This window comes from Rhineura floridana, chromosome 9, assembly GCF_030035675.1.
Source record: "Rhineura floridana isolate rRhiFlo1 chromosome 9, rRhiFlo1.hap2, whole genome shotgun sequence".
In the NCBI taxonomy this organism is placed as follows: Eukaryota; Metazoa; Chordata; class Lepidosauria; order Squamata; family Rhineuridae; genus Rhineura; species Rhineura floridana.
The window spans coordinates 127,640,026-127,652,562 of NC_084488.1; the positions used below are offsets into that span (position 1 = coordinate 127,640,026).

A 12,537-nucleotide genomic window follows, 5' to 3' on the forward strand; every position below is an offset into this window, starting at 1 on the left:
GGGAATGGGGATTCAGCCTGTGCTGGATGGGGTTACACTCCCCCTGAAGACGCAGGTTCGCAGTTTGGGTGTGCTCCTGGACTCAGCTTTAAACTTGGAGGCTCAGGTTTCTGCGGTGGCCAGGAGTGCCTTTGCACAGTTAAGACTAGTGTGCCAACTGCGCCTGTTCCTGGAGTTGCCTGATCTTGCCATGGTGACACATGCCTTAGTTACATCCCGTTTAGATTACTGTAACACACTCTACGTGGGGCTGCCCTTGAAGACTGTTCGGAAACTTCAGTTGGTGCAGCGAGCTGCAGCCAGAATGCTAACTGGGGCTGGTTACAGGGATCATACAACTCCCCTGCTACAACAGCTCCACTGGCTGCCAGTTTCTTTCCGGTCACAATTCAAAGTGCTGGTTATGACCTATAAAGCCCTATATGGCTCGGGTCCAGGCTATCTGTTAGACCATATCTGCCTATATGAACCTGCCCGGGCTTTGAGATCCGCAGGAGAGGCCCTTCTCTCAGTCCCAACACCCTCACAAGCATGATTGGTGGGGACGTGAGATAGAGCATTTTCAGTGGCTGCCCCTGGGCTTTGGAATTCCCTCCCTAGGGAGGCAAGAATGGCTCCCTCCCTGCAGTCCTTCCGTCAGCAGGTGAACACTTTTTTATTCCGAAAGGCTTTTGGAACCGTTGGTTCCTAAGGATGCGGTTGAAGAGGATGTTGTATTGTTTTACTGTTTTATCTATACTATCTTAAAGTGAGTTTTGAATTACTCCAATTGCATATTTAAATGGTTTTATTATTGCACATAATTTAATTGTATTTTAATGTAGATTTTTTCTTTGCTTGTAATTATATGTACTTTTATATTTGGAAGCCGCCTTGAGTTCCAGTCCTTGGAAAAAGAGCGGGATAAAAATAAAGATAATAATAATTATGTTGAATAATCAACAGGGACACACTGACTGACCAAGATAAAAGAAAAGAAAGATGGAAGCAATACACTGAAGAGCTCTATAAAAGAGATGCCAGGATGACAGATTCATTCAGGGAGGAACTGTATGATGAAGAACCAGAATTTTTAGAATGTGAGGTGAAAGCTGCTCTTAAAATACCCGGAAGAAACAAATCACCAGGAACAGATGGCATACCAATAGAGTTGCTACAAGCTACTGAGACTGAATCTGTCCAAATTGGACTAAAATCTGTCACAAAATATGGAAAACTAAACAACGGCCCACAGACTGGAAGCGTTCAACATACATCCCAATTCCAAAGAAAGGGGAACCCAGGGAATGCAGTAATTATCGAACTATTGCCTTAATATCCCATGCAAGTAAAGTAATGCTCAAGATTCTACAACAAAGGCTCTTACCATATATGGAGCGAGAAATGCCAGACGTCCAAGCTGGATTTAGAAAGGGAAGAGGTACCAGAGATCATATCGCAAACATACGTTGGATAATGGAACGGACCAAGGAATTTCAGAAGGAAACCACCCTGTGTTTTATAGATTACAGCAAAGCCTTTGATCGTGTGGATCATGAAAAACTATGGAATGCTTTAAAAGAAATGGGGGTGCCACAGCATCTGATTGTCCTGATGTGCAACCTATACTCTGGACAAGAGGCTACTGTAAGGACAGAATAGGGAGAAACCGACTGGTTCCCAATTGGAAAGGGTGTGAGACGGGGTGTATTTTTTCAACCTATTTGTAATCTATATGCAGAACATATCATACGGAAAGCAGGATTGAACCATGATGAAGGGGGTGTGAAAACTGATGGGAGAAATATCAATAATTTAAGATATGCAGACAATACCATACTACTAGCAGAAACCAGTAATGATTTGAAACGAATGCTGATGAACGTTAGAGAGGAAAGCACAAAAGCAGGACTACAGCTGAACATCAAGAAGACTAAAGTAATGACAACAGAAGATTTATGTAACTTTAAAGTTGACAATGAGGACATTGAACTTGTCAAGGATTATCAATACCTTGGCACAGTCATTAACCAAAATGGAGACAATAGTCAAGAAATCAGAAGAAGGCTAGGACTGGGGAGGGCAGCTGTGAGAGAACTAGAAAAGATCCTCAAATGCAAAGATGTATCACTGAACACTAAAGTCAGGATCATTCAGACCACGATATTCCCGATCTATATGTATGGATGTGACAGTTGGACAGTTAAAAAAAGGGGATAAGAGAAAAATCAACTCATTTGAAATGTGGTGTTGGAGAAGAGCTTTGCGGATACCATGGATTGAGAAAAAGACAAATAATTGGGTGTTAGAACAAATTAAACCAGAACTATCATTAGAGGGTAAAATGATGAAACTGAGGTTTTCATACTTTGGACACATAATGAGAAGACGTGATTCACTAGAAAAGACAATAATGCTGGGAAAAACAGAAGGGAGTAGAAAAAGAAGATGGCCAAACAAGAGATGGATTGATTCCACAAAGGAAGCCACAGACCTGAACTTATAAGACCTGAACAGGGTGGTTCACAACAGATGCTACTGGAGGTCGCTGACTCATAGGGTCACTGTAAGTCATAATCGATTTGAAGGCACATAACAACATAAAGACAATAAAAACAATTACATATATAAAAATTAATTCAAATGCAAGACAGATGCCAACTGGGACAAAAATCTCCACTTGGAAGTCTTGTTAAAAGAGGAGTTTTCAGCAGGCAGCAAAAAGATAATAGAGATTTGCATGAAGGCACTGTGATATTGGCAGTTTAAAGGCCCATCCAGTCCAGCACAGTGACCTGCTAGATCCCAGTGGGAAGCCCACAAGGCTCTGAGTGAGGAGGAGTGAGAATCCTTGCCTGCATGCCTGCCTGCCAACAGAAGAGAGAACCAGCCACAGCCCAAGGAAGGAGGGTGGCTTAATCCAGAGTAAGCAGGAGGCGGGATCAGGCAGGCAGAGAGGAAGGACAGTGGAGTCAGAGCCAGAGGAGAAAGCAGCTCCAGCTTAAAAGTAATGAGAAGCCACCATCTGCCCCTGTCCACACAGCCCTGAGAAGGCTATATAAACACACACCCCTCCCTCCTTCCCTCTCTCTTCCATGCAGGGGTCCATCCAGAGGGCAAACTGCAAACCACACAACAGATAGATGCTGCTGCGTCCAGTAGGTGGCAGCAGGAAGCCATGTTGCCCCAGTCATACTTTTGCAATCCCCCCAAAATTAAAATCCTCTTCTACATGATAACCATCTATTTATTTATGGGTCTTCTCTGCATACTTGGGTTTCAATGCCATGCAGTGGGGAGTGTTCCACCACCACCACTCTTCTCTTCTTCTTGTCGTGGGGCGTGGTTTCATTGCCTCTGCTTGACTGAGCTTCAGCCTCTCGCTTGCTGTTGCGTAGGTCTCCTGTAATTCTTCCCCTGCAGGCTGTCCTCTAGTCTCATCCTCAAGTGCCTGGAAGCGGTTCCGTAGTTCCACCGGTGAAGCGTGTCTTCTAGCTCTTCTGCTCCTGTCACCCTTCTCCATGGAGTTTCCTCCACTTCGTTGTTGCTCCCCACAACAGTCTCCTCTTCTGCTGCAACAGGTTGCTGTTCTTCCACTTCCTGTACTTCTCTTTGCTGCTGTTGTTCCAGCGTTCTATCTAAGAACTCTTCATCTTCTCTTATACTCTGCAGTGTGGCCACCCGCTGTTCCAGGCCTCTCACTTTTTCTTCCAACAGTGCCACCAGCTTGCACTTGCTGCACGTGTATGCCATGCTGTTCTCAGGCAAGAAAACAAGCATTGTACACACCTTGCAGGTCACCACCACGGGAGTGTCCTTCCCGTCCATAGTCTCTGCTACCTTTTGTTCCTTTCTTTCTACTTGTGTTGGAATGGCCTGTGCTTTGTCCTGTCCTCCTTCAGGGTAAATAGGAGAGTCCCACCGGTATGTGGTGTGCCGTACAAGAGAAACATTTTTTAGGGACCTCCCTTTGACCTCCCTTGCTGAACTCTTCTGCCAAACTCCTGTTAGCTCTCCCTGTTCATTCACTCTCTGAGAGCTGGCTTGCTTGTATCTCCTCTGCACCAGCTTAGACAGCTCTTTCTGCTCTGCTCAGTTAGGAGTCCGTGGTTAAGAGCATCTGGTTAGCCACTCTGAGAAACAGGGTGCTGGTTGGACAAGATGGCCCTGCCTTGGGTCCGATCTAGCAGAGCTCTGCTCATGTTCTTAAGGGAGCACGATCTAGCCCAGCTCCTCAAATGACCCAGGAGGATTCAGGCTCCCTGAAGTTAGCGGATGTCCTCGTAACTGCACATAGTTAAACTATGGAAGTTGCTCCCACAAGAGAAAGTGACGGCCACCAATTTGGATGGATTTAAACGAAGATTAGACAAATCCATAGAGGGGATGCTCTATCAGTGGCTCCTAGCCATGATGGCTATGCTCTGCCTCCACAGGCAAGAGCGGGAGGGGGGAGTGCTCTGGAGGCCCAAGAGAAGGTAGGTGGCTCATGCCTGCTCTGCTGCTTCAAATGCTTAACTGCACTGGGGTTCCTTGCAGCCGGTTCATTCTCTGCAGTCCCCACAGGACACCAGTGACCATCACAACCATCAAGGCTGCTGCTTCAGTCTCAAGCAGTTTAGCCTGAATTGCAACCATCCTTCATTCATTCACTTTCAACAGAGAATCCAGGCAGTGCTTTTGCCAACCTGATTGCATTCCAGGGCTTTCTGTGTTGTCCTCCTGCCTTTTCCCCTCAAGACTTGATTTGTGGTGATTCCCCCCCCCTTAAAATGCAGCTGCAGTGCCAGCCTGTCTAGTGGGGACAGGTAAAGTGCTCTTGAGGCTTTTTGGGCTCTCGTGCCTTTAATTAGAGATTTCCTCCTGTGGAAGGAATAACTCCCTCTGCCTCTAATTGCTTCCTCTTCAGTATAGCTCGCTTTGAGCCATGAATTATTGATTAATTGCCGCTTAGCTGTCTGTAACTAGGGGAAAAAATAGATGAGATGACCAAGATCTGTGACTGAATCTCCCATCGCTTTGCATTAGCCAAAAAGCAGCACTGCATTCCCAATGAAATTCTCACTCTGCCCAAAGTTACTATGTGCCCTTTTAAGTGAAACTTACACACACTGCATAACTCTCCCCTAATCTAGCAAATATCACCTGGGGTGGGTGAGTTAACTCCCCACCCCATCCCCAGCACCCCTGGCTTCTAATCAAACTAGGCCATTTTTGCTAAAATTAAACTGTATGGCAAGACCTCAGTGATTTAGGTCTTTACTCAATTTCTGTTCCACACAGGGTGGCTGAACTTCAATGACTCGTTTCCTTTCATTGCTTTTGTTTTATTTTAATGTTCTATAAAAGCAAGAGGAAAAAAACGTATGAGATGAACCAAGTAATTAGAACTACCTTCCCCCATGGGGAACAGAAACTGACAGTGCAATTAAAGGGTACTTTACCAGTAATTAACCAGTAATGCGATGAGCTGAACAATAAGAAATTAGAGACAGAAGCCATGAGCTCCTCTCCTTACCTTTACTGAATGGGATGTGTTTCTGAGTAGACGTTACAGAAAGAGCTTGGCCATGGAGACAGATACTGCTGGGCAGTAACAATGAGGAGTGCTGCTTGGTGAAGCGCCGTTTGGAATTACACTCTGAAATTGCGCCTCCAGTAATTTGAAAGTAATGCCTCCGCAGCCGTTGTGCAGAAGCACCCCAGTTTTAGCAAAAGGTGAGTGTGCATGTGGATGGGTCACTTACCACTGCTGCTGCTGCTGCTGCTAGCGGCTCCCTCCCCAGGACAGCTGCTGCACTCAGCATCATCGGACGGCCCCTGCATTGTCCCCCTGGAGATCTCAACAACCTGCAGCTGGCGGAGACTGAGCAGGTCGACACCCTGCAGCCCAGCCTCCAGTTGCTTGGCCATCTTTGCGCTGAGCTGGCTGGTCAGGACTGTAATCTGGAAGAGAAGCCACACTGCAGTGGCCTGGGGGGTGGGGGAGTGCTGCACTTTCACCACCACCACTACCACCCTTGCGCAGATCCCTGCTCAGTTATGAACCTCTGTGGATGACAACCTTGGGCCAATTGGTATCAAGTATAATAATAATAATAATAATAATAATAATAATAATAATAATAATAATAATAATAATAATAAATTTATATCTCACCCTTCCTCCCAGTAAGGCCCAGGGCGGCAAACAAAAACACTAAAACACTCTAAAACATCATAGAAACAGACTTCAAAATATATTAAAACAAAACATCTTTAAAAAGCTTTTTTTAAAAAAGGTTTTAAAACATCTTAAAAAGCAATTCCAGCACAGACACAGACTGGAATATGGTCTCTACTTAAAAAGCTTGTTGAAAGAGGAGGGCGCCAAAAAGATAACAGAGATGGTGCCAGAGAGCTTTGGCTATGGGGCGGTATACAAGTATAATAAATAAATAAATAAAAATAAATATCTAATTTTTAAGAGGAGGGAATTCTAAAGGGTAGGTGCCACTAGACTAAAGGTCTGCTTCCTATGTTGTGTTGAACAGACCTCTTGATAAGATAGTATCTGCAGGAGGCCCTCACCTGCAGAGCGCAGTGGGTATATAAGGGATAAGACGGTCTTTCAGGTATCCTGGTCCCAAGCAATAAAGGGCTTTGTACTCCAAAATCAGAACCTTGAACTTAGCCTGGTACCTAATTGGCAGCCAGTGCAATTCTTTCAGCAGCGGGGCAACATGTTGGTGATACCCTGCCACAGTGAGCTGTTGCACCGCCACTTTCTGCACCAGTTGCAGCTTCCAGACCAACCTCAAGAGATGGGTTGTGGGTTGGTAGTTGAAAAAAGAACTTCCGGGAGGCAGCATCCGGTAAGAACGTTTCTTACACAGCTCTTCCAAACATAAAACTCAGAAATTCCATAAACTACTTAATCAACTAGTTAAACAACGAAAACTTTCCCTCTATGAAAGGCAAAGATTAGGAGCACTCATTAACGATGTTATTACTTTCCAAAGCTGCTTCAAAGCTACAAACTTAATAATAATCAAGATACCTCGCTGTACTCCAACCGGAATAGTAGCAAATAGTAGCAAATAAAGCTGACTTAAGAGGACGCCAAGAGAAACATTTATCCCTCCCCCCCCCCAAAAAAAACACCCAGCTGGTGAACAACGAACGAACTTTACAACTTACTCGTATAACTTATGATCTTATGAACTTTGGCTTAATTAAGATATCTTCTATTACAAACTGAGCCGATAAGCTGCCCTTGCACTAGAGTTCTGCTTACGGGAAGAGAGCTTAAGCTACTTAAGCTACAAACTGATGGTTTTTACAAGGAAAAAATGCAAGGAAATGGGCATTGTCCCTGAAGATGAGATATTCTCTCCAATAACTTCTCAAACTAAAATAACCCATTTTTTTCCCACACAAATGGAAGCGACCCAAGCCTTGCCTGCACCTTTAAGTAACCTTGAGATTACTCCACAACATCAATCCCCCCACGAATGGTCGTTAGACCGGCAACTAACAACTAGACCTTTCAAAGAAAATCCACATGGCAGAAGCCTAGCAGAAGAACTACAAGATGCGGGCCTTAATTGCTCATTAACACCAAAGGCTGAAGATCTCCCATCAGAAATAGTTATTAGCGACCCGATGGAAGAACTCCAGGAATCAAGAGCCTCTGATAACTGCATTAAAAACAACTCTATCCCGAATAAGGAAAATCTTGGTCTCAGTTTACTCTCTATAGGATGGGGCAGGGCAGTAACTGAGGGACTAGGCTTAATAAAGGCGTATATAACGGAAACAAATAGCTTATTAACCACCTTAATTAAGTCTATGGGGACTCTTCTTCCTGATCAAGATAAACCTGCTAACAGTTTTCAAAATAAGGAGATTCTGAAACAGAAACCAAGGATGAGGACTAAGGCAAAGGGCTCCAAGATAACATGTCCAGATAACCGAAAAAAGGAAAGACCGAAAAAATCTAAAAATGTTAAAAACTCCAAACCGATTCGAAATAGAAAAATGAACTTCAAACCTCTTTTTAAATTACTAGATACTCCATCTAAAACTCATCAATTACCCCCTGAAGGTGAAAACTTATCACAAAGAGTAAGCCCCACAAGTTCGACACATACAAGCACCACTGTAGGAAATGATAAAGCTGTAGCTAGTCTGGCCTCAGAGCTACCACCCAATGGAATCAACGCCAAAGATACTACTAACTCGCAACAAAAACTTCACTTCTCCCCAAATAATCGCAATGACTGGAACTGGGACCTACAACTACAAAGAGAAAAACTAGTGGTATCTCTCTCAGTAACAACGTTGGATCGATGGAGGACTACTTCAATAAGACAATGCTTTGATACTTGCCTACAGACCCTTCTACCAGATATCCGGTATAAAACTTACATTAAACATGCGACCCACTTATTTTCTATGGAGCCAGATAAGCGGGCTATTTTTACCTTACATTCACCACAGTTGGCTGACCGTATTTACAAGCTCAAGGGAGATTTCCTTGCAAATGGTATTTCATTGCAACGCTATTTTGCAAATAATGCTCCACCCAAGCCACTGTGTAGACAGTTCTCTTCACAGACAAAGACTAAGAAGCATCGAACTCAGATAACCCCTAGGGGGCTGAATAATCAAGGACAACAAATCACTTCTACCGGACAAACCCATTGCCAATTTCGACATATAAATGATGCCCCGGAGTATCAGAATCTGAGGCAAGAAGGACTTGTCCCAGAAGAACGCTTCCTTATGGAATCGTACAAGCGCTTATCGAAACCTGACCAAGACGACATAATTTTCAGTTTGGTCAACCTCATACATAATCTAATGAAGCAAAGCTCCAAGCCAAATGAAGATAATTATTCCCCAGACCAGATGCTGACCCCAAGCAACCTAAAAGTCCTCTCTCTTAAAAACCTATTTCAACAACTTCTACCACAACATCTGACCTCCAATAGTGAAATTAACTCCTCTCCACCTGGAAGACAAGGGAGATTCTCCAGCCCACAACCTAGAGAAGTAGTTCCAGACCAAGAGAGGCCACCAACAGAACCTACTTGGTTAGAGATGCGAATGCTACAACCGGAAGAAATGGGATCCCCAGTCCAAAACCAAATTATTAATCCAGACTTCTCCAAAAGAACACTACCAACATATAGAGTATCGTCTAATGTGAGTACACTTATGCCAACAGTGAATATTATAACCCCTTGCCCATGACAACAGCCAAGAGCAATAGACAATACAAACAATTTAATAACTTCATCTAGTCATTGCAAAAGTGATAACCTTCTGGACACCTCTCAAAAGGACTACCTTATATCTATCATATCATGGAATATAGCTGGCTGGAAAAACAAAATATTGTACTTGGCTCTAATGCAATTTTTACAATCTTTTGAAATTATTCTTTTGCAGGAAACGTGGCTAACACCAGGAGAGCCTATTGAACTTATAGGGTATAAAACTTGGCTAAAACCAGCCATTAAAATCTCATCTAAGGGTAGAGCTAAGGGTGGTATAGCCACCCTGGTGGCCACTCACCTTACTAGCTACATAACAGATCTTACTGTAGAGACACAAACTCCTCTCATAGCCCTGGGTATAAAGATCCCTGGCCTACCACCCTTTATCTGCGCAAATATATATATTCCCCCGGCAAACTCTACCCACCAAGACTCCCCATGGCAGATGTTAGATACATGCTTGGAAACATTATTATCTAAGTTTATATCTCATGAGCTTCTCCTTGGAGGCGATTTTAACGCCAGAATGGGTCCTTGTTCCTCATCAAATGAAGATTCTTTAAATAAATATATTGCAGACCCCCCAATTCTAAATAGAAGTACTAAAGACCAAGTAGTTAACAAATACGGTACAGCTCTCTCTCAGTTGATCCTAAAATTCCAATTGGTATGTTTAAATGGCTCCTCATGGGACTACTCCAGGGGCGCCTACACATACCTATCAAGAACGGGGGCTAGCATAGTCGATTATTTTCTTGGTTCTTACCCTTTGCTAAACAGAATAAAGGAATTTAATGTTTTATCAAGACCAGAGAGTGACCATCTACCAATAATGGTTACTCTGCAGGCCACTCAAAGACGAAGTTACAACCAAAATGAGTCCACCTGTAGGCGCAGGCGCCTAAAATGGTTGCAAGAAATTGGGACAAAAGCCCATCAATTGTTGTCCAGCCAACCCATAGCCCAGTTACACCAAATGACCATAACAAATCCCCAAAACTGTTTAAAGGCGTATGAATTATTATTAGCTGAGTTAAGCCCACGAATTGCTGACCTTACGGAGACTTCAGCTCCGCCCCAGCCTAGAACCTGGTTTGATAAGGAATGTAGAACCTCCAAAAAACAACTTATTAAGCTAATTAAGATATTTCGCCTAAATAATTCCCCAGATACCCTCCAGCAATTAATAACACAAAGAAGGACATACAAAGAACTAATAAAACAAAAGAAAAAAAATTTTTACCAGACAAACTGGAGAACTCTAACAAGAGTAACCCGTGAGAAGAACGAAACAGAATTCTGGAGATTTCTCCAGGGAAAGATAACCCCAATAACTCACATTAATTTCCCCCTGATAATAAATGATGAATGGGCGGTTCACTTTAGCTCAATTTTTGGAAGCCTCCTCCCCCCAAAACCGGATAATATCGCAGAGAAGCTGAAGGACCTTCCCCCCTGGCCTCTGGCAACACCGGAAGAAATTAGAGAGTTAGTATTCCTCTTAAAAGCAGGCAAAGCACCAGGTGAAGACACCCTACCACCCGAATTTATCATACAAGATCTAGCATGGTGGGCTCCTCTGCTCACTTCACTTTTTACTTACATAATCAATACAGGCTTAATTCCACAGGGATGGCTGACCAGCATTGTGGTCCCAATTTTTAAAAAAGGTGACCCAACGATTCCGTCAAACTATCGACCCATAAGCCTATTAAACATAACATCGAAACTGTTTAGCAGTATGCTCCTTAACAAACTCATGGCTTGGGAGCAAACAAACTCGATAATCTGTAAAGAACAAGCCGGGTTTAGGCCACACATGAGCACAATAGACCAAACATTTATTCTGCAACATCTCATAAGCAAAACTAAAGCCAAAGCGAATCAATCCTTATATATTGCCTTCATAGACTTTGCCGCGGCCTTTGATACAATAGACAGAGACCTTCTCTGGCAAAAATTGTCACAAACAAACATAGATCAAAGACTGCTATGGCTAATAAGAGCTTTCTATCAATCAAACGTCATACAGGTATGTCAAGGGACTAATAGCGTTCTATCATCTAAAATCCCAGTATATAGGGGAGTAAAACAAGGGTGTTTGCTGGCCCCTTTTTTATTTAATTTTTTTATTAATGATATGGTGGAGTCCCTATCATCGCCAGATTTCCCCCCCCTCAATTAACACACAAAAAAATCAATGCTTTTATATGCCGACGATCTTGCTCTATGCTCATTAACAAAAATAGGACTTAAACAAATGCTCCTAAAATTGGAAGATTATTGCCACTCCCAGAAGCTAAGAATCAATCAAGCCAAATCTAAAATCATGGTATGTGGCAAATTTAGGAATTCAAAGAATAGCTGGTCAATAAATGGGGCCCCATTGGAACAAGTCTCAAATTTTCAATACCTGGGTATACGTTTGTCAAATAGACTCTCCTGGACAACTCAGATCAAGGCCATGTCCTTAACCGGTTCCCGAGTCCTTGGTTTAATGAAAAAAAATTTCTATACAAAGGGAGGCCAACTTGTCCCCCCAATGTTAAAAATATTAAAAACTAAAATACTACCGAAGATCCTGTACGGATCAGAATTATGGGGGGCTACAGCAAAAACTCAATTAGACACTATTCAAAATAGCTTTATGAAACAAGTGTTAGGCCTCCCCCCAGGAACACCGGCTACCCACCTCAGAGCAGAACTGGGGATTCCTTCAGTCGGGGCACGTATTGACTTGGCATTTCTAAGATACTGGATCCGAATCCTAAAAACGGAGGATTCAACCCTAGTGAAACACTGCTGGTATGAACAAATGCGAGTGGGAGGTTGGGCAAAGATCTATCTGACGATTCTAGCTAAATATAACCTCCCCCTGGAAAAGTTAATGGATTTAAACAATATTGCGCTCCGTAACTGGATTTTTGATAAGGATGCTGAGCAGGATCGTCTACATATAGAAGCGGCTGCTTACTCAATTTGGTTCCCATCTTTCAAACTTAACCATTATATGTCTAACTATTTAGACGCCCTCGACTCCGCCCCCATCAGAAGAGCTTTTACATCCCTCCGATTCCAAACTATGCCCACAGCCTATATAGAGGGTAGGTACAGCGGTATACCAGTGGCTCAACGTCAATGCGTCTATGGATGTAAGGCAATAGAAGATTTAGTCCACTACCTACTTTACTGCCCTCTACACGAAAACCCCAGAGGGAAATTTTTATCCGTAATTTTAGCCCTTTTAACCTGCCATACAGACGAAGAGAAGGTCAATTTTCTTTTATGCGATAAT

At 43.2% G+C, this 12,537-nt stretch overlaps 1 protein-coding gene across 1 annotated transcript in view; it reads right to left on the reverse strand.

Moving 5' to 3' along the window:
- Positions 1-12,537, reverse strand: part of M1AP (meiosis 1 associated protein) — a 55,905-nt gene that overhangs the window by 15,867 nt on the left and 27,501 nt on the right. The window contains exon 3 of the mRNA XM_061582972.1: positions 5,727-5,925. Within this exon, the coding sequence (XP_061438956.1) occupies positions 5,727-5,925 (199 nt within the window). The remainder of the gene's footprint in view (positions 1-5,726; positions 5,926-12,537) is intronic.